This window comes from Excalfactoria chinensis, unplaced genomic scaffold (assembly GCF_039878825.1).
Source record: "Excalfactoria chinensis isolate bCotChi1 unplaced genomic scaffold, bCotChi1.hap2 Scaffold_88, whole genome shotgun sequence".
Taxonomy (NCBI): domain Eukaryota; kingdom Metazoa; phylum Chordata; class Aves; order Galliformes; family Phasianidae; genus Excalfactoria; species Excalfactoria chinensis.
In genome coordinates this window covers 132,050-151,197 of record NW_027315718.1, presented here as the reverse complement: position 1 = coordinate 151,197, position 19,148 = coordinate 132,050, and the positions used below count along the sequence as shown (strand labels likewise).

Below are 19,148 nucleotides of genomic sequence, written 5' to 3'. Positions count from 1 at the left end.
GCAGTAGAAGGCCGACACGGCAGCCACTAAGAAGAGAGAAGAGACTAGAAAAGCTGGGGCCAGGAGGGGGGAGCGCGCGCCAAGTGCGGAGCCGTGACTCCCGTGGTCGCCCATCTCTGATTTTGTTCGCGATTGCTTTCTCAAGTTAATAAATTATTCATGACTTGAAAACGGATTTGGTCTAATATATGACACATGAGTGTCTTTGTCACATTGAGTATGGAACCACAGCATCATAAAGGTTGGAAAAGACCACTAAGAACATCTGGTCCAACCATCGGCCCATCACCACAAACGCCCACTAACTCCAACCCTCAGTGCCATAGCCACACATTGCTTGAACACCCCTAAAGACGGTGACTCCACCACCTCCTTAGGCAGCCCGTTCCAAGGTCTCACCACTCTTCCTGATAAGAAATTCTTCCTAGTATCCCCCCTGAATCTCCCACGGCACATCTGAAGTCCATTATCTGTCATCTCAACAGACATGGAAATGGTCACTGCTATGGGATAACTAGAGCCCACTTGCCTCCCTTGGCTCCCACGGCTGCTTCCAGTGTTGGCTGAGTTGGTTCTTAGTTTTGACTTCAGAACCATCCCGTGTGCTCTGAGCAGATATGCTCCCTGTGGACTCATGCAGATAATCGAGATCCATCGTATCTGTTCTTGTATGAAGCAGGTTGTATCCATGAGAAATCAGGAGGTCCTCCATACTGAACGTATTGTGCTGGTTTCACTCACAGCCGTGCCATCAGGAAGACCTTCCCAGCAAGACCCATTGCAAACAAATACGACTTGAGACAGAATGAGGATGGTTACAGCAGTCCGGATGATTCCAAGTGCTATTTTCCTCACTGGATGGATAGATGTGCAGGTGTGCACATCTGTTCAGGGCAACTGGACGTTACTCATTTGTATACCAGACAAATGAACGTATATAACATTGCTTATGCAGGGGAGTATTGCAGGGGGTTGGTGCTGCCGGGGTGTTGCTGGGGTGACATAGGGGTGATGTTCAGGAGTGATGGGGGGGTGGCGTTGGGTTATGGCTGAGGGGGGGATATCAGGGAGTAACGCTGGAGTGACATTCCTGGGGTGACATGAATTCTGACAGTTCTAACGGAGCTGCTGTTTGTGGCTGTGGTCACAAAGAACTTGCTTTGTAGAGAGAGCTGACCTTGGTGGTTTATCATGATTTGGCAAAGACCTGTTTTGCAAGCTGGTGTTTCGCTTGGGCTTTGTGTCATGCAATGGACAAGCAAGTGCAGTGTGCAAGTGGAAAAAGGCCTGCAGACCCTGGGGAGAATCTGTGAGAACTGTGATGTTCTCATTCTCTGAAGTAGGATTAATGATATATTTTGACCCAAACTCTGATGTTCTCACACTCCAAAATTGGGCTTATGATGTAATTTGATCCAAACTGTGGCCATCACACACTGCAAAACTGGGTTAATACACATATCTTGAATGAAACTGTGACATTCTCCCTCTCAGAAATCGGGTTTATGATGCAATTTGACCCAAACTGTGACATTCTCATGCTCCACAATTGAGATAATGACTTATTTTGAGCAAAACTGTGATGTTCTCAGTCTCTGAAATAGAATCAGTGACAAATCTTGACCCAAATGATGGCCTTCTCAGGCTCCAGAATTTGGTTTCTGACGTATTTTGACCCAAACTGTGGCCTTCACACACTCCAAAATTGGATTTATGACCTATTTGGACACGAGTTGTGAAGTTCTCGCTCTCAGAAGTTGGGTTTATGCCCCTATTTTGGCCCAATCTATGATGTACTCATGCTCCAAAACAGAGCTAACGCCATTCCAACAGAAACTGTGACACTCTCACACTCTGAAATCAAGTTGATGATTTCAGATGATATTTTGACCCAAATTGGCACGGCAGATATCATTTGTCCTGAAAAAAAAACAAATGGATGTCTCTAAAATTGCTCTGTTACAACAAACTGGAGCCGGGCAGACTGAAGAAATAAGAAAATCTCTCAATCAGCCCATTAGAATACTCTGGCAATCGATGGAACTGTTGGTGCTACAGATAGGGCACAATTGGCCATTACTGTTAGAGGTTGTGATAACAAATATAGCGTGACTGAAGAAACGGCTTCTTTGGTGCCATTGAAAGTCGGGACTAAATCTCTAGATTTGTATGAAGCAATAAAAGCAACGTTAAAGTGATTTTCTTTATCCTTTGACAGCATCTCTGTGTCTCCAACATCCCTTCCCATCCAAGCCTTTCCATGATGTCAATGTGGAAACCTCAGCTGTGGTCTCCTGCTGCTCCAGATGAGTGCCAGTCCTCACCCACCACGACAGTGCACACAAGCCCAGGGGGAACCTGGCCCTCGCAGCGGAACAGATCTGCATCCTGGGGGGGACGTGAGGTCACAACGCCTGCCGTGCTCGATGAGGTCACAGTGCTCAGTGTGTGCACCCCAGGTGTTCCGTGCTGGCCCCAGCACTTGCTGTGGCTACAGCGGTGGTGGTGGCAGCATGGCACGAGTGTGGGGGGCTGTGTCCCCCGCCCGCCTTGCTCTCCTCCTCCTTCTGATGGCCATGTGTTCCAAGGAGACTTGTGCTGCACCGTGGTGAGCTCCAGCAGCAGGTGGTGGGCAGAGATGGGACCAGAGGTCCAGGCTGTTGTCCCTGTGGCCCTGTGCCACACTGCCCCGGGGCTGCCTTTCCACGGGGGTTTGTTGGGAAGGGGGCCAGGCAGCACCCCAGGAGCAGGGTGTGGGTTGTGGAAGCACCGCTCCCCCCAGGGCTGGCTCCAGCCATGCCAGGCCATGGCTCTGCCTTCACAAGGCACAGCCTTCACCCTGGAGATGTCCTATGGGAGAGCTCAGAAGAAGCGTGCTGGGAAACGCGTGAGCCTTTCTGTTCTGGCTTCCTGGTGCTCCCCACAGGCAAATCCCAGTTCTCAACAGAGACACCCAGCTGGAGCCCAGAGCAAGAAACTCTGTCCTTTTGGGAACAAGGCCACCAAAACCACATTCAGCAGAGATGAGAGGGAATAGGAGCCTTCAACGTACCTCCATCACACGGTCCCTGCATTCCAGAGCTTGCTGTGCCTCCCTTGAGGCTCCAGGCACACCAGCAGCCCAGAGCGGGGTCCCTCCTGCAAACTGGGGTCCAGAGAGATGCACTGACTCACAGACGGGGCAATGGCATGGAGGGAGCCTCCTCGTCCTTCTGCCTCCTCTGCGCCTGCACCGTGCTGAGACTTTGCCTTTCTCTCATTCTTCACAGCGCTGTCAAAGCCCGGGGAAGCCCACCACAATGGGATCTATCGTTTTCCAAGGAATCCAAGTAAGCAACGAGTTCATAAGCAGGAGAAACATCCTGAAAACTAGGAGCGTGCAAGTTGTGCCCATGCCGGGGGGAAGGAAAAGGGAAGAGGCAAGTTCAGGTTCCTGCTGAGGGGCCCTGACTCTGCCCCTGGGGTCTGAGTGGGAGGGGAGAGCTCAGGGCAGCACTCATAACACAACACAGTGGTTCTTGTCCACATCACTCGTAGCAGCAACTGATTAAACAGATGCACACGCTCTCCTTCTGCTCTAATGAGTTTTGTTTCGTCAAGCGATGTGTCCCAAAGGGTGACGGTGTGCCTGCCTGCAGCAGCACTACCCAGCCTCACAAGGCGAGCGTAGGTCAGTGCAAAAGAAATCTTAGAGCCTGATGGAGAAGAAGAAGCAAATCTGGCAGAGTCAGAGCGTAACCAAAGCTGAGAGTCAAAATAGAGGCTCCAGAGCACCTGGATGCGCGGTGCCTTTGGGAGCTCCCTTTGCTTCCCCTGGAATCAGGGAAGCATTGCAGCCTGAGGATTTGCACTTGTTCCAGGAGGCCAACAAAATGGAAAAGGATTGTGTAGCAATGTCAGACCTCCTTGAGATTGCCATTAGGGCACAAGACACAGCAATGACCACGTTGTTCCTCCAGGTGCAGATGGTGAAGGACGTGCATACACCCAGCAAGTTAAACGTGAATGGAAGTTCTACTTGGCAGTTGCTGTAGCTGCCTTGGTTCCCCTATCGCTGGTGATGATTGTGTGCTGCCTTATTTGCTGGTGCAGGAGGAGAAAGAGGTGAGTTGTTGTTCAGCCCCATCCCCATCCTGCCCAGCTCTTAACTGTAGGGCTGCTGCTGTGGGCCAGGAGGCGTTTCTAGTTAAAGCAGTGCAAAGAGAGCAGTTAATTGTTGGCTCACATGGTCTGTGATTGACGCTGTTAGATGCCTTAGTTGCCTTCAGCCCATTCTTCCTGCTGGGGCCAAGACAGGCTGGGAGCTGAGGGTGGCTCTTTGCCATGGTCTGTGAGGAATCAGAGCAGGGTTTCTCCTTTGCCCTCAGCACATTCCTCTCTCCGCAGGCGCCGCTCTGAAGATGAGGAAGCTCTGGATGATACCAGCAGCTACAGCTCAGAGTCAGATGAACAGCCTGCCTAGCGCCAGCAAAGAGATGGGCTTCAACTTCAGCCAGAGGAAGAAGGTCGGCACCTGGCGCCGCCTCTGGCTCTATCTCGCCCAGGCTGACAAGTCTCTTGGGCTTCCCATCACAGATGAGCAGACAAAGGAGATGGAAGCCAACCTGGACAACATCGACTTCAAGATGGCAGCGGAAGAAGAGAAGAAGCTGCGCCACGACGTGACGGCTCATCTTCACACCTTTGCTCGCTGCTGTCCCAAAGCTGCAGCCATCATTCACCTCGGAGCCACTTCCTGCTACCTCAGGGATAACACGGATCTGATCGTCCTCCGAGATGGCTTGAACTTGCTGCTACCCAAGCTGGCGAGGGTGATTGGCCGGCTGGCCGACTTTGCTGCGGCACACGCTGACCTGCCAACCTTGGGCTTCACTCACTACCAACCTGCACAACTCACCACGGTGGGGAAACACTGCTGCTTGTGGATCCAGGACTTGTGCATGGACCTGTGGAACCTGGAGCGAGCTCGGGACGACCTGCGTTTTTGGGGTGTGAAAGGCACCACTGGCACTCAGGCCAGCTTCCTGCAGCTCTTTGAGGGAGACCACAGGAAAGTGGAAGAGCTGGACAGACTGGTGACCGCAAAGGCAGGATTTAAGCGATCTTACACGGTCACGGGGCAGACCTCCAGTCGCAAGGTGGATCTTGAAGTCCTGTCCGTACTGGCCAGTCTGGGGGCATCTGTTCACAAGATTTGTACCGACATTCGTCTCCTGGCCAACCTGAAGGAGATAGAAGAGCCTTTTGAGAAAGACCAGGTTGGTTCGAGCGCTATGCCTTCCAAGAGGAACCCGATGCGCTCGGAGCGGTGCTGCAGCCTGGCTCGGCACCTGATGACTCTGGTCCTGGATCCCCTGCAAACAGCTGCTGTGCAGTGGTTGGAGCGGACGTTGGATGACAGCGCCAACAGGCGCGTGTGCCTGGCCGAGGCTTTTCTCACGGCTGATATCATCCTGAGCACGCTGCAGAACATCTCCAAGGGACCCGTCGTGTATCCCAAGGTGATCGACAGGAGGATCCGGCAGGAGCTGCCCTTCATGGCCACGGAGATCATCGTGGCGATGGTGAAAGTGGGGGGTGATCGTCAGCATTGCCACGAGAAGATCCGTGTTCTTGCCCAGCAAGCGGCTGCTGTTGTGAAACAGGAAGGGGGTGAGAATGACTTGATTGCCCGCGTCCGTGCTGATCCTTATTTCAGCCCCATCCATCCACACCTGGACGGCCTTTTGGATCCTTCCTCCTTCACTGGACGTGCTCCTCAGCAGGTGGCAAAGTTCCTGAAGGAGGAGGTTCGACCAGCATTGATTCCATACCGAAGCAAGATGGGTGGGAAAACGGAGCTGACGCTTTAGGCATATTCAGCAAATATATTCCTGGGCACAGGAAATTATTTTAAAAAGTAAAATAAATAACATAAAAAATAAAAGGAGGTGATTCTCCCTCTCTGTTCTGCTCTTGTGAGGCCCCATCTGCAGTACTGTGTCCAGGTGTGGAGCCCTCAGTACAGGAAAGACGTGGAGCTGTTGGAGAGGGTCCAGAGGAGGGCCACGAGGATGGTCAGGAGCACCTGCCCTATGAGGACAGGCTGAGGGAGCTGGGCTTGTTCAGCCTGGAGCAATGAAGGCTGTGGGGTGACCTCATTGCAGCCTGAAGGGAACCTATAATCAGGAGGGGAGTAAACTCTTTGAAAGGGCCAATAATAGCAGGACAAGCAGAAATGGATTTAAGTTGAAAGAGGGAAGATTTAGGTTGGATGTTAGGGGGAAGAACTTTACTAGGAGAGTGGTGAGGTCCTGGAACGGGCTGCCCAGGGAGGTTGTGGATGCCCCGTCCGTGGAGGTGTTCAAGGCCAGGTTGGATGGGGCCCTGGGCAACCTGACCTAGTAAAAATGGAAGTGTGGTGGCCCTGCCAGGCAGGGAGGTTGGAATTTCATGATCCTTGAGGTCCCTTCCAACCCGGGTCATTCTGTGATTCTGTGGTTTCATTGAACTCCCAAGAAAAAGGAGGGTTTTATTCCATGCTAGTTCTGACCAAAGCCTTTTCGGGATAGCCAAAAGTCATTTTCTCCCTTAAATATCAATATTCATACCTTTCCTCCTCTTTCTTTCCTTCTCTCCTTTTTCTTTCCTTCCTCCTCTTTTCCTTTTCCATCCTTTCTGACAACAGTGCACTCAGACAATTCCATAACCAACTGCTTTTCTCTGAGGAGGGAGGTTTGCCTCTGAAGCCTGGAAATGTGCGATATTGGTTTGATGTAATGTTCCCCATTAGAGCAAAACTTATGTCTGTATTTAAAAGCGCCTTTCCCTTTATTTACGTTAAAAGAAAAATTGAAAGAAAAGGGAATAGAACAGAAAAGCAAAAAGAAAGTCCAAAAATTGAAAAGAATGGAAATAGAAGAAAAGCAAATAAGAAATGAAAAAGAAAAAAAAAAAAAAGAAAAAAAAAGAAAAGAGAAAATAAAGACAAAGAGAAAACAAAACAGAATGGAAAATGCTACATGGAAAGAAAAAATAATAGTATTTAAAAAAAAAAAAAAGGACAGGAACAGAAAAATGAAATTTGAAAGAGTAATAGAAAAAAAAAAAAGAAAAAAGGAAAGGAATTATGGAAAAAAAAAAGAACAAAAGGGAAGATTAAGGGAAAAAGATGAGAGAAATGGGATAATTAAGGCACAAAGGAAAACAAAACTCAAGAAAAAAATGAAATGATAAATGATTGTCAAAAAATAAAAATAAAAAGGAAAAGAAAACTGATTAGGAATAAGAACATGGGAGAAAGAAAAGAAATGCAGAAAGTCAAAATAAGTGAAAGAAAAGAGAGAAACGATCAGAAAAGAACAAATAGAAACAATGTGACATGAAATACTGAAAACTACTAAAAAAGGAAAAGTAGAATAGATAGGAAAAAGTAAAGGATAAAAAGGGAATGGAAAGGCTCAATAAAAAAGGTAAAAGGGAAAGGGGAAGAAAATAGAAAATTAGAAAGGAAAAGGAAAGAAATTAAGATAAAATGAGAAACCATGTAAGGGTAGGGGAAGGGAAGGGAGGTTTTGTTTGCTTTATTAGCCTCAATCAGATTGTATTATATTGTGTTATCTTGTATTCCAATATCATATGTAGTAAAATAAGTTTTCCTCCTTAGATTGCCTCGGCTGTTCTTTTTCCCATTCCCCTTTTCCCTTCCTTTCCGGGACGGGGGGGCGCTGCCACTGTCACAGGCACAGGTGAATCTAGGTAACCTATGACTGCTTACCATGGTGAAGGCAACAACTGGGTGGCTTCACACATACACAGAACCCCATACTGCCACCTGAAACACCATATTGGGTCTTGAGAAGCAAGTCCTGTAGCGACATGGCACCCCAGAAAGAATTAAGTCTGATAATGAGACACATTTCAAACATTCCCTTATAAATACCGTGGGTTTATCATATCCCCTACCATGACCAGCTTCTGGTAAAACTGAACGATACAATGGGTTGTTGAAAGCTATGTTGAAAGCAATGGATGGTGGAACACTGAAGCCCTGGGAGAAGCATTGGGCAGAAGCCACTTGGTTGGTCAATACTAGAGGATCAGTCAATCGTGATGATCCTAGCCAGTACAGCTCCCTGCGTACTGTAGAGGGAGATAAGATCCCTGTAGTACATGTAAAAACCATGTAGGGAAAAGCTGATTGGGTCCTTCCAGCCTCTGGAAAGGGCAAACCTCTGCGTGGAACTGTTTTTGCCCAGGGACCTGGGTGCACTTGGTGGGTGATGCAGAAAGATGGGGATGTTCAATGAGTACCACAAGGGAACTTGATGTTGGGGGACTGCAGTCAGTAGTTCATTGTATATATTTGTATATAGACCTGAGCGTGTAATGCATTTTAATTTTTGTTTATTTGTGTATATGTATGTATTTTAAGCATGATGTAGCGAAGTAGAATATGGGGTGGAACGTCATGGTTTGGTAATTTCTTTGCTATGGGAATTCCACATCAGAACATCATGTGGAGCACAGAGAAGAAGTAAACGTCCAAAAGGAACACAGTTTCAATTAGACTGTATTATACTGTGTAATCTTGCATCCTGACATCATAGTTAGTAAGGTAAGTCTTCCTCCTTAGATTGCTGCTGCTGCTCTCTTTGTTTCCCTGAGCCCAGCTACCATCTCCCTTCCCATTTTCCCTTTTCCCTTCCCATTTTTGGGGGGCGGGGAGCCCAAAGGCCTGCTAACCCCCTGTCACGGACATAGATTGATCTAGATAACACCGTGACACTCTCCTGTGTGGACGCTCTGATGCAGCTTCAATTCAGAACTCCCTTTGAAGCTCTTCCCACACTCAGGACACTTAAAGGGTGTCACCCCTATGTGGATGCGCTGGTGGCGTTTCAAAGCAGAACTCCACCTGAAGCTTTTCCCACACTCAGGACATTTAAAGGATTTGTCTCCCGAGTGGACATTCTGGTGCACTTTCAATTCAGAACTGCTTTTGAAGCTCTTCCCACACTCAGTGCACTTAAATGGTCTCACTCCTGTGTGGACGCGATGGTGGCACTTCAATTCAGAACTGCTTTTGAAGCTCTTCCCACACTCAGTGCACTTAAATGGTCTCACTCCTGTGTGGATTCGGTGGTGTAGTTTCATTTTATAGATGCATCTGAAGCTCTTCCCACACTCAGGACACTGAAAGGGTTTCACTCCTGTGTGGATGAGCTGGTGCTGCTTCAATACAGAACCAATTTTGAAGCTCTTCCCACACTCAATGCACTTAAATGGTCTCACTCCTGTGTGGACACAATGGTGGCGGTTGAGGCTGGAATTGCATTTGAACCTCTTCCCACACTCAGAGCACTTATATGGTCTCTCTCCTGTGTGGACACAATGGTGGCACTTCAATTCAGAACTGCTTTTGAAGCTCTTCCCACACTCAGTGCACTTAAATGGTCTCTCCTCTTTGTGGATGCAATGGTGGCGGTTGAGGTTGGAATTGCTTTTGAACCTCTTCCCACACTCAGTGCATTTAAATGGTCTCTCTTCTGTGTGGACGCGATGGTGCATCTTCAAATCAGAACGCTTTTTGAAGCTCTTCCCACACTCAGAACACTTATATGGTCTCTCTCCTGTGTGGATGCGCTGGTGCACCTTCAATTCATCGCTGCGACTGAAACTTTTCTCACATTCAAGGCACTTAAATGGTCTCTCTCCTGAGTGGATGCGCTGGTGGCACACCAAATGAGAACGACTTTTGAAGCTCTTCTCACATTCAAGGCACTTAAATGGTCTCTCTCCTGTGTGGATGCGCTGGTGGCGCTCCAAACTAGAATGACTTTTGAAGCTCTTCCCACACTCAGTGCACTTAAATGGTCTCTCACCTGTGTGGACGCTATGGTGGTCGGTGAGGTGGCATTCTTGTTTGAAGCTCTTCCCACACTCAAGGCACTTATATGGTCGCTCTCCTGTGTGGACGCGATGGTGGATGGTGAGGTTGCATTTTTGTTTGAAGCTCTTCCCACACTCAAGGCACTTATATGGTCGCCCTCCTGTGTGGACACGTTGGTGTCTTTTGAGTTTAGAACTACTTTTAAAGCTCTTCCCACACTCAGGGCACTTGTACAGTCTCTCTCTTCTGTGGATACACTGGTGGGAAGTGAGGCTCCCACTGTCCGTGAAATTCTTTCCACAATCAGAGCACTCGAAGGCTCTCTCTCCTGTGTACATGCACTGCTGGACAGTGGGCTGGAGGTTCCATTTCATGCTCTCTGCAGAATCACAGAACTTGTCATGCCTCTTTGCTGAGTGCGTGCACTGCTGGTTAGTGATGCTGGAATCCATTTTAAAGCTTTTCTCACACTCAGTGCACGGATTCTGCTTTTTCATCCGGCACGCATCCTTGCTCCTGGTTTCCTCAGGCTGCTTTGGACCTATGGTGAAGTCCACTGGGTTCCTCAATGTCATTCCCAGATGCTTTCCCAGGGGCTTCTTGATGTGCTCACGCTGACCTTGCTGCAGGCCTTCCTGGGCATAACCAGTGACTTCTTCTACAGAGATGCGATTCAGCTGTATTTCTGCTACGCAACTTCCCTGCAGAACCTCCTTTGTATTTTTGATCCCATCAGCTGCTGGATGACAAGAGGAAATCCAATAATAGCACACAGTGCCCAAAATAAGACACAGGCAGAGAAGGCTCTTACAGCCCCAACATTCCCCTTCCCTCCACCACCTCACCTGGGATGAGGTCTCCTGGCATGGCCTCAGGGCTACGCACATCAGGGATCCAGGGCTCTCCCCCTGCTTCAAGCAGGGAGATCAACACGGGCTTGGGGGCTGGAAGTGGAGCTTCAGGGAGAGAAACAGGGAACAAGAGAGCATTTCCCTCATGCTGGCACAGTGCTTGTAAAACAGCTCCCCTCTGTGTCCCTCCCCAGGGAGAAACCACCATTTGGGCCTGAATGACACCGCGCCTACAGCTTCCCTTGGAGCAAAGAATGATTTGACATCTCTAAACATTATGAAGGCTTACTCTTTCTTTCAAAATAACTTTACAGCAGATTATTTATTTTCTTACAATCTACCAGTGGTCAAGGCACTGTGGTGTTAGTCAATATGTAGCTGCATGGAGTTTATTCAAGACCCGGCTTGCAGAGGCTCATTCTGCACAGCCAAAGGTGCCCTAACGAGGAGGAAAGGAAAACAATCACTCACCCAGCGAGGCCACGCACTGGTACGTCTCCAGCATCACGTCCCGGTAGAGCGCTCGCTGCGCAGGGTCCAGCAGCGCCCACTCCTCCCTGCTGAAATACACGGCCACCTCCGCAAAGCTCACGGGCTCCTGCAAGCAAAGAGGCTCCTTGCTGGGAACAGCCAAGGCCCAGGCAAGCAGCCTGCACAGGACACAACCCCCCATCCCAGCCGCTTCTCTGTTCCCAGCATACACACACTGGCTGGGGACACCTCCCTCTTCCCTGGCCCCTTGGCCTCTCCTGCCCGCTTCCCCAACCCCTACCTCAGCTGGATGTGCTGCGGCCATTTGCTGCTCTCCTGCAGCCTGCGATGATCACGGCTGGAAGGCAGAAGTTGAACTGGAGCCTGCAGGGAGAAGAGAAATGGCAGGGGAGCTGTGAGGGAATGCAGCAGTCCCAGTCCCAGCTCAGCCCTTCTGCAGGGCACTGCCTGGACTTGCAGAGGAAGACAATGAGCCGAAGCACTGGAAACAGTCTGGCTCAAAGAGATGAACCGTCACAAAGATATCTCAGACTGGGAGGATGAAACAACTGGTAGCTGACACTTAGTTCAACAGCTGAGACTGAGCCAGAGACTTAAGACAAAGCATGGCAAGGAGGCAGTCATTTTACCCCAAATCAGGAAGCAGCCCAAGTGCCCCTCCAGCTCTGCTGCACTGCAGCGGGCTGCACTATGGGATCTGCCCTTGAGTAGGGCTGTCTCTGCAGCTCACACCTGCACAGAGATGCCTTGCAACTTGGCATCAAGACTCCTTCTCAATACAGATCTTCTGTAGAACACCCATGGTTACTTTGGAGCTTTCATGCGTTCTCTAAGGCTCTGTTTTATAGGGACTGTGCAGGTTTGATTCCTTCCACACAAAGCCTTGACCAAGGTTGGGAACAGGAGAGGATCCAGCCTGTCATGGTTTTGCAATTTTGTAATTTTGCTATCAGTGTTCCACATCATAACATCATGTTAAGCATAGATAATTTTGACGAATCTGCTGCTCACAGAAAGAAGACTGAATGTCCCAGGGAACACCACGGTCAGTCATATGACCAGGACTATATAATCTCACTTCAGTGCTGGACTCGCTCTCTTGGATCCTGCCAGCCAGGGGGAGAGCCGTGTGGGAGCGTTCCAGCCGTTTCGCCTAGAGTTACAGTAGGCCTCTCAGTTTCGGGACTCACTCTCTCTTATTTTACTTGACTCGTTAGCCTTAATTCCAATTATATTGTATTATATTGAGTTATTCTGTATTCCGATATAGTATTTAGTAAATAAGTGTGCCTCCTTAGATCGTTGTCGCTGTATTTATTTCCTTTTCCTTGTTTTTCTTTTCCTTCTGGGCCAGGGGCCTGCGGGCCGACTGCCCCCCTGTCATGGGTGCAGGTAGATTTTAGGGTAACCTGTGACACAGCCACATCCTAGCTCCTTACCTATGTGTTCTGAAGCCATGAGAAAAAAAGAGGAACTACTCTGAGCCTCGTGACTCAATGGCAGGGCCTCCTGTAGGGGTGTGTGTAACCCTACCCTCTATGCAGTAAATAACCAAGTGTATCCAGCCACCTCCGATCCTGTTGTGTCCATGTTAAATCACTACACCATATCTGTATTATATCAACAAATATAGCCCTGCTTCTCCCTTTAGAGTGTATGCTTGGTTTGTATCCACCTGCGACCAATGGGCAAAGTCTGTAGGAGGGCAAGAAGGGAAACAAACTGACGACAAAAGACATGAAGCGTATCCCAAATTCTTCTGTGAATGTTCCTATGGCAGCTGATGTAGTTGAGCAGCTAGTAGAGGTCATTGGGGGCAGCAAAAGGACGCAAAAAGGGAAAGGTGTTATCAGCATCGTGTCAGGTTTGGAAGTGACATATGAAGCAAAGGAGAACTGAACCGGTCCACCAAGAATGAAAAGCGACTGATATTCCACAATATTTCTGCAGCACTACGCGGTGGAAGTTGTGCAGGAAATGCTTATTCACACCATAAACAAAGACCTTCCTGAGTCGTCTACAATCCTTTAGGCCACACATCCTCAATCTCTATGGCTTGGCCCCAAACAGATGTGAAATTGCACCAACTGCACTAATTAAATGCAATGCCTATACACAGTTAAGGCAAACAGAGGCAGCAGAATGACTGCTTATTGTCTACCTTAGCTGCAGTTAAGGAAACTGAACAGTGATACACGAGGAATGGGAAAGGGGAGTTTTGTTGGAGGCCTGAGTGGTGAAGAAAGTTGAGGACATACAACAAGGACAGACTACTGCTGATGTTACCTAAAAGTGATGATGACTCACATTCCTCGGGTAAGGAAGTGCAAAACAGTGAGGAGTCAACTGGATGGTACACACTTCTCAAATCAATAGGATGGCTTACTAAACACATAAATAAATCAACAAAACATTCAACCATACAGAGATCATTTTTCCATCTCCTGAGAAGAGAGAGTATCTGACACCACTGCAGCCAAACCAGCCTGGGACGGTCACAACCACCACCAGCCGATGCTGTGCTGGTAATTTTAACTGAACCGCGAAGGCAACTTATCAGATAGTAGCAGTGCGAGACAGAACAATTAAGGCATCGTGGATTTATCCCTCTTTGTGATGGCACGACCTGTTCTGAATTCAGCACCGAGACAATTCCCTGCTTTTCTTAGCAGCCCTTGGAAGGCAACTGGCAATGCAGTGCTCAGGCTGCTACACGGCAGGACACAGTGATAAGGCCAGTGTTGTTAGATAAGGACAGAAAACCTCACCAGAGGCACTCAGTGCCTGTGTTCAGAATGTAGTGAGTAGGAGAACAAATTCTAACAACAACAACCCAGATCTCTCATCACGCACGGAAATGAAGCACAATTCAATATTTACATGGAACTGGACGTCACTGGGATATGGCAGTGTAACTTCTTTTCCCACTTGCTGTGGCTGGTGCAAATGAGAGAGACTGTAGAGTGGATGGGGAGATAGACGCATCCTGCTCACCCCTCCTCACCCTCCCCCCTGCCTCCAGCTTCACCCTCAGCTCCCTTCTTCAGCCTGGCCTTGCTCACAAGGCGCTGCACAACAAGACAATGCACAACACACCAGGAAACTCTGTGGCTAAAACAGATGAACGGCCATAAAAATGCCTAGAAATGGGGACTGGAAGAAGGAACAGCAGAACCCTGCCTCAACAGCTGGGGCACAAGTGAGCATGCTCTGAGCCTCGGGACTCAGCAGGAGGGCCTGCACTGTGTGTGAATTTAACCCTGCCCTCTATGCAATAAACAGCCACGTGGTTACAACAGCCTTGTTAAGCCGTTGTTAGAGCACTCCAGGATACCTACACGATATCAATAAATACATTCCTCCCTCTCTCTTCAGCTGAGCACGCAGACTGCGCTCACTGCCAGGGGACGCTCTCAGCAGCGCGTGCCCTTTGCAGAAGGCAGCCTGGGCTGTGCTTTACTGACCTGCTGCTGCTCGGCCGTGTTCTCAACTCGTGCTCCAGTCAGCCCACAGGCTGCCAGCTTCTCATCGTCTGTTCCAGAGCCCAGTGCCGGAGCTGCTGCAGATGCTGAACGCACTCAAGGGCCCGCAGCTGTGAGCTCAAGGCATCTGCAGCTGCCGGGACAGCCCGAACAAAAGCCTTGCCAGTGCTTTGCACAACCCCAGCTGAGCCATCAGGCAAGCGCTCAGCAAACAAAAGGGAACGCCATTTCAAGGGCCGCCAGAGGCACATGTTGCCCGCAGGGCCCCCGAAGGGAAGCTGGGGGCTGCCGGGGATGAGGAGGAGCACGGGGAGTGGAAGTTTCCTCTCGGAGGCTTCACATGAAGACACTTTAAAGGAGGCATCGGAAGTTTAAAGCTTCCATCAATCCACGCGTGCAGAGCTGCAGAGCGAGGCCGTCTCGTGTCTCCCGTGGCCCAGAGGAAGAACTGCAGCCCCAGCTGCGCTGTGTTACAGAGATCCAACCGGGCAGCAGAGCACGCTGACCTCCTCTGCTCCCTTCCTCACTGTCCCAGCTCCAATCCCTTCCCGTGGCCCTCGGAGCCCAGCCCGGGCTGCAGAAACTGCTCCCCTGCTGGCAGCCCGTCTGGGCCAGCAAACCTGCTGCGCTGAGTGGGAGCTGGAGCCGGGACCAGGGTCCCGCCTCGGGTACGGCAGTGCGGGTTCCGCCCCGTCCGGGGCCGCTCCCCGCTCCTCTCCCGGCGCTGCTGGCAGGGGGCAGGAAGCGTGCGCTGCTCTGCACGAGCCACGAAGGGCACCTACCTTGGGTGCGGAGCAGGCTGCTCCCAGCTCTGGTGCAGGTAGCCAGGCTCCTCGGAGTCGCGGAGAGCAGAGGATGCCGAGTGCCCTCAGCCCGGAGCTGGCCGCAGGACGGCCTTGGTGCACCTCCTGCCACCGCGGTGCTGCCCGGATGCCTTCCAGCCAGGCTCTCGCCTCTTCCGCACAGGCTCAGTAGGGCAGGAATTCCCACAGCGAGCACGCCCCGAGCCGGCTGCCAGGCGCTCGGCAGTTTCACAGCTCGTTCTCGTGGCACATCTGCATCCGGGGGACGGGGGATGAGGGGAGGGGAGGAGGCAGGGAGGGATGTGGGCTGTGTTTTGTTACGCTAGTGAAGCATCGCTTTCTGCCGGCTCTCTTTGCTTCCTTCGCTGGGGACATTCGCACACCCTTGAGGCCAGGCATCCCGCCCTTGCTGTCCTGGCGTTCCTTTCACTCCTCTCCCCCACGAGTATGTCCCAGCAAGAGGCAATCTCCGGTACAGCACCAGAGGACGTTCTGGGTTGAACAGAACTCTTGCAATGGAACCGAGCTGTGGGTAGGAGCTTTTCCCAGAAGCTGCTGTAAGAATACGACCTTCCCCAGATCCTTGTCTAAGGTTCCTAAGAAGTCTTCTGTGCAGCGATACAGTTCTGTGGGTTCTGTGTGGGTTTGATGTCCGTGTGGCTGGCTGTTGTGGATTCCTGTGACAAAACCAGACAAAGTCTGGTTCTGTACAGACTGGGAGGAGTGATCCTTGTGAGCAGCTCAGCGGAGAAGGACCTGGGGGTCCTGATGGATGAGAAACCTAACATGAGCCAGCAGTAAGCTCTTGCAGCTGGGAAGGCAAATGGTGTCCTGGGCTCCATCAGGAGAGGGGTGGCCAGCAGGGACAGGGAAGTGATTCTCCCTCTTTACTCTGCTCTTGGGAGGCCCCATCTGGAGTACTCTGTTCAGGTGTGGAGCCCTCAGTACAAGAAAGACGGGGAGTTGTTTGATAGAGTCCAGAGGAGAGCGACAAAGATGATCAGGGGACTGGAGCACCTCCCCTATGAAGACAGGCTGAGGGAGCTGGGATTGTTCAGCCTGGAGAAAAGAAGGCTGCGGGGTGACCTCATTGAAGCCTTTCAGTACCTAAAGGGAACCTATATCCAGGAGGTGAGAAAACGCTTCGAAAGGGCTGATAAAGGCAGGACATGCATAAACGGATTTAAGTTGAAAGAGGGTAGATTTAGGTTGGATATTAGGGGGAAGTTCTTTACTAGGAGAGTGGAACAGTCTGCCCAGGGAGGCTGTGGATGCCTCGTCCTTGGAGGTGTTCAAGGCCAGGCCGGATGGGGCCCTGGGCAATCTGATCTAGTCTAAGTGGAAGTTTGGTGGCCCTGCCAGGCAGGGGGTTGGAACTTCATGATCCTCACGGTCCCTTCCAACCCACGTCATTCTGTGATTCTGTGCAACAGCTTCTTACTCAGGCTTATAAGCTAACTGAAGCATGTGGCAAAACAACTGCTCCAGAACTCCTAAGTGATGCTCAGAATGTTAATTCCAAGAAATTAAAATAAATAATAATAATAATAATAATAAAATTGCCCAACTTTTATGGCACAAAGGCAGGCTCAGTTAATTGTTGTACTGTAGAAAAGTGGAAATACACACCTGAGAAATGTACGACAGAGTAGAAGAGATACCAAAATACCAGCAGTTCCTTAGTGTTTGCTGCAAAGTAAGGTTAAGCAGCAGGCATCCTCTAATGCACAGCACAGACTAAGCACTTGCACAATATACACTGAAGCCAAACCCTTAAAGATGTCCCAATCGAGAACATTCCTCTCAAGATACAACTACCAAACAATTTTCTGAGAAAAGCTTACACACAGATCAAGTATTTAATCTACTAAAAACCATCCACTGCAACATTTATAAACACAGTACTATCTGCTATGTCATCTGCCAAAAGCATCTGAAATCACAGCTTACTGGATCCTGCACAGCAACACTGAAACAGCAACAAATGCCACTTGGCAGAACTAACAGAGTAAAATTCCTGTTACAAAAGGCAATTCCATATTCTTAAGGGTAACTACTACTCTTAGTTTTGATTACTGTGAGTAAAATGTAGGAAATCCATTCATCTACGAATCAGAAATTAACTCCAGACTGGTAATACAATTCCTGTATAAACCAAAAAGACCTGTAACAACTGAAAACTGCTGTAATACGTAGTTTACCTCCACCCCACCTCCCAACACTCCTCTCTTTTTCTTCCCCCTCCCACAGGAGAAGAAAAAAAGCAAGAAAAGATCCAAATATAAGAAACAGATGCAGAATTCTAACAGAAGGAATCCCAGCATTCTAATGCTTGTGCTGATGAAGAGTGAAAGAACAGATCAATGCAAACCACTGCTGCTTTGGATTGGAGGGGAAAAAAAAGGAGCCTTAACACAGAGCAACTACACTGCCCAGTACCTGCAGCAAGACAAGCCCAGAGCTCAAGACCCCTCGTTCTCCACAGCACTCCATACCCAATTCTGCTTCCAAAGTGTAGAACGTCAGAAGTGTTAAACGAGCCTAACAGTGGAGGAAAGCTAAAGTTTCACATAATTCTCTAAGAACAGCCAACCCAAATAGCGTCCAAGTACACAAAGAAACCTCATTAATTAATAGCTGACATGGATTAAAAGAAGCTGTAGAGCAAGACAGATGCTCCCTCCATCCACAGTATTTCTAAATATATATGAAACTACAGACAAAGAAGCCCACTAATGAGGCTTTCATCAAAGCACAGGCATCATGTATTATCCTAAGACACTACTCATTCATTTCTTCTGATGCTCCCACCCATTCACATTTACCTGTTACGTACAACTGAGCTATGAAGCAACAGCCTATCCTGAACAGTGTCCAGCGTGCTGGGATCCTGATCTGCAAATGCAATCCCAACCTGAGGTCACGCAAATAAAACGGGCTGCTATGTTTAATACAGAAACTTCACTGCTGAAGTTGTTGACCTGCTGCACAAATATTAACTGTAGGTGCTTTGGTGCAACCTTCTGTAGGCTAACGGCATTCATTTCTCTAAGATGGAGCTTCTCAACAACTTTTGATATGTCTATGCATACAAATTCCATGCTTCTAATGTACACTAATATTTTAAATACCAAATACTGTGCACTGATTTAGAAATCTTTTTTTTGTTTGTTTTGGTTTGGTTTTTTTTGTTTGTTTTTTTTCTTTCCATTTAATGCCCACATCAGGAAAGCATCACAAAAATACATTTCTGAAGTTTGGAGCTGCCGCCACCTCCTCCTTCTCTTCCTCCTCCTTCTCTTCCTCTTCCTCCCCCTTCCCTTCCTCCCCCTTCTCTTCCCACTCCTTCTCTTCCTCCTCCTCCCGCTCCCCCGGGAACCGACTCGGGTAGGAAGATGGCGGTTCCGGCCGCCTCCCCGGAGCGCGAGGGGCGGCCCGAGAAGGGGCCCGCGGCCCCCGGCTCCGCCATTCCCCTCCCGCCGCAGACGGGCCCCACGGCCCCTCGCGCTCACCTGTCACAGCCGCCGCCGCCCTCGGGCCGAGCGTCGACGGGGAGAAGGGGGGCAGACGCGGGGGGATCTAACGCCGGGCGCCGGGAGGAAGAGAGTGGAGCGGGGCGGCGGGGCCGGGACGAGGCGCAGGCTCATTC

At 49.7% G+C, this 19,148-nt stretch overlaps 1 protein-coding gene and 1 pseudogene across 7 annotated transcripts; one reads left to right on the top strand and one right to left on the bottom strand.

Moving 5' to 3' along the window:
- The first annotated feature begins 3,570 nt into the window (after positions 1-3,570).
- LOC140265462 (adenylosuccinate lyase pseudogene) lies at positions 3,571-5,954 on the top strand (annotated as a pseudogene).
- A 1,587-nt stretch (positions 5,955-7,541) lies between these two features.
- On the bottom strand, positions 7,542-19,148 carry LOC140265459 (uncharacterized). Of its 7 annotated transcripts, none has more exons than XM_072361385.1 (5): positions 19,012-19,148; positions 11,495-11,577; positions 11,194-11,320; positions 10,717-10,827; positions 7,542-10,610 (listed from the first exon to the last, which is right to left on the bottom strand). In XM_072361385.1, exons 2-5 carry the CDS (start codon positions 11,516-11,518, stop codon positions 8,749-8,751), a joined length of 2,124 nt encoding a protein of 707 aa, XP_072217486.1. In that variant the 5' UTR covers positions 11,519-11,577; positions 19,012-19,148; the 3' UTR covers positions 7,542-8,748. The 7 variants fall into 7 exon arrangements, with proteins under 7 accessions (XP_072217486.1, XP_072217490.1, XP_072217487.1 ...); XM_072361389.1 differs by having other exon boundaries at positions 7,542-10,607; XM_072361386.1 differs by lacking the exon at positions 19,012-19,148 and adding an exon at positions 15,479-16,027.

What these genes read in the sequence shown, in the direction of transcription:
- LOC140265459 (XM_072361385.1), bottom strand. Translation starts at nt 11,518, where the DNA reads ATGGCCGCAGCACATCCAGCTGAG. An exon ending in CCGCAGCACATCCAGCTGAG is followed by an intron (nt 11,321 to 11,494) that starts GTAGGGGTTGGG and finishes CTTTGCTTGCAG; the next exon opens with GAGCCCGTGAGCTTTGCGGA. An exon ending in CCAGTGCGTGGCCTCGCTGG is followed by an intron (nt 10,828 to 11,193) that starts GTGAGTGATTGT and finishes CTCTCCCTGAAG; the next exon opens with CTCCACTTCCAGCCCCCAAG.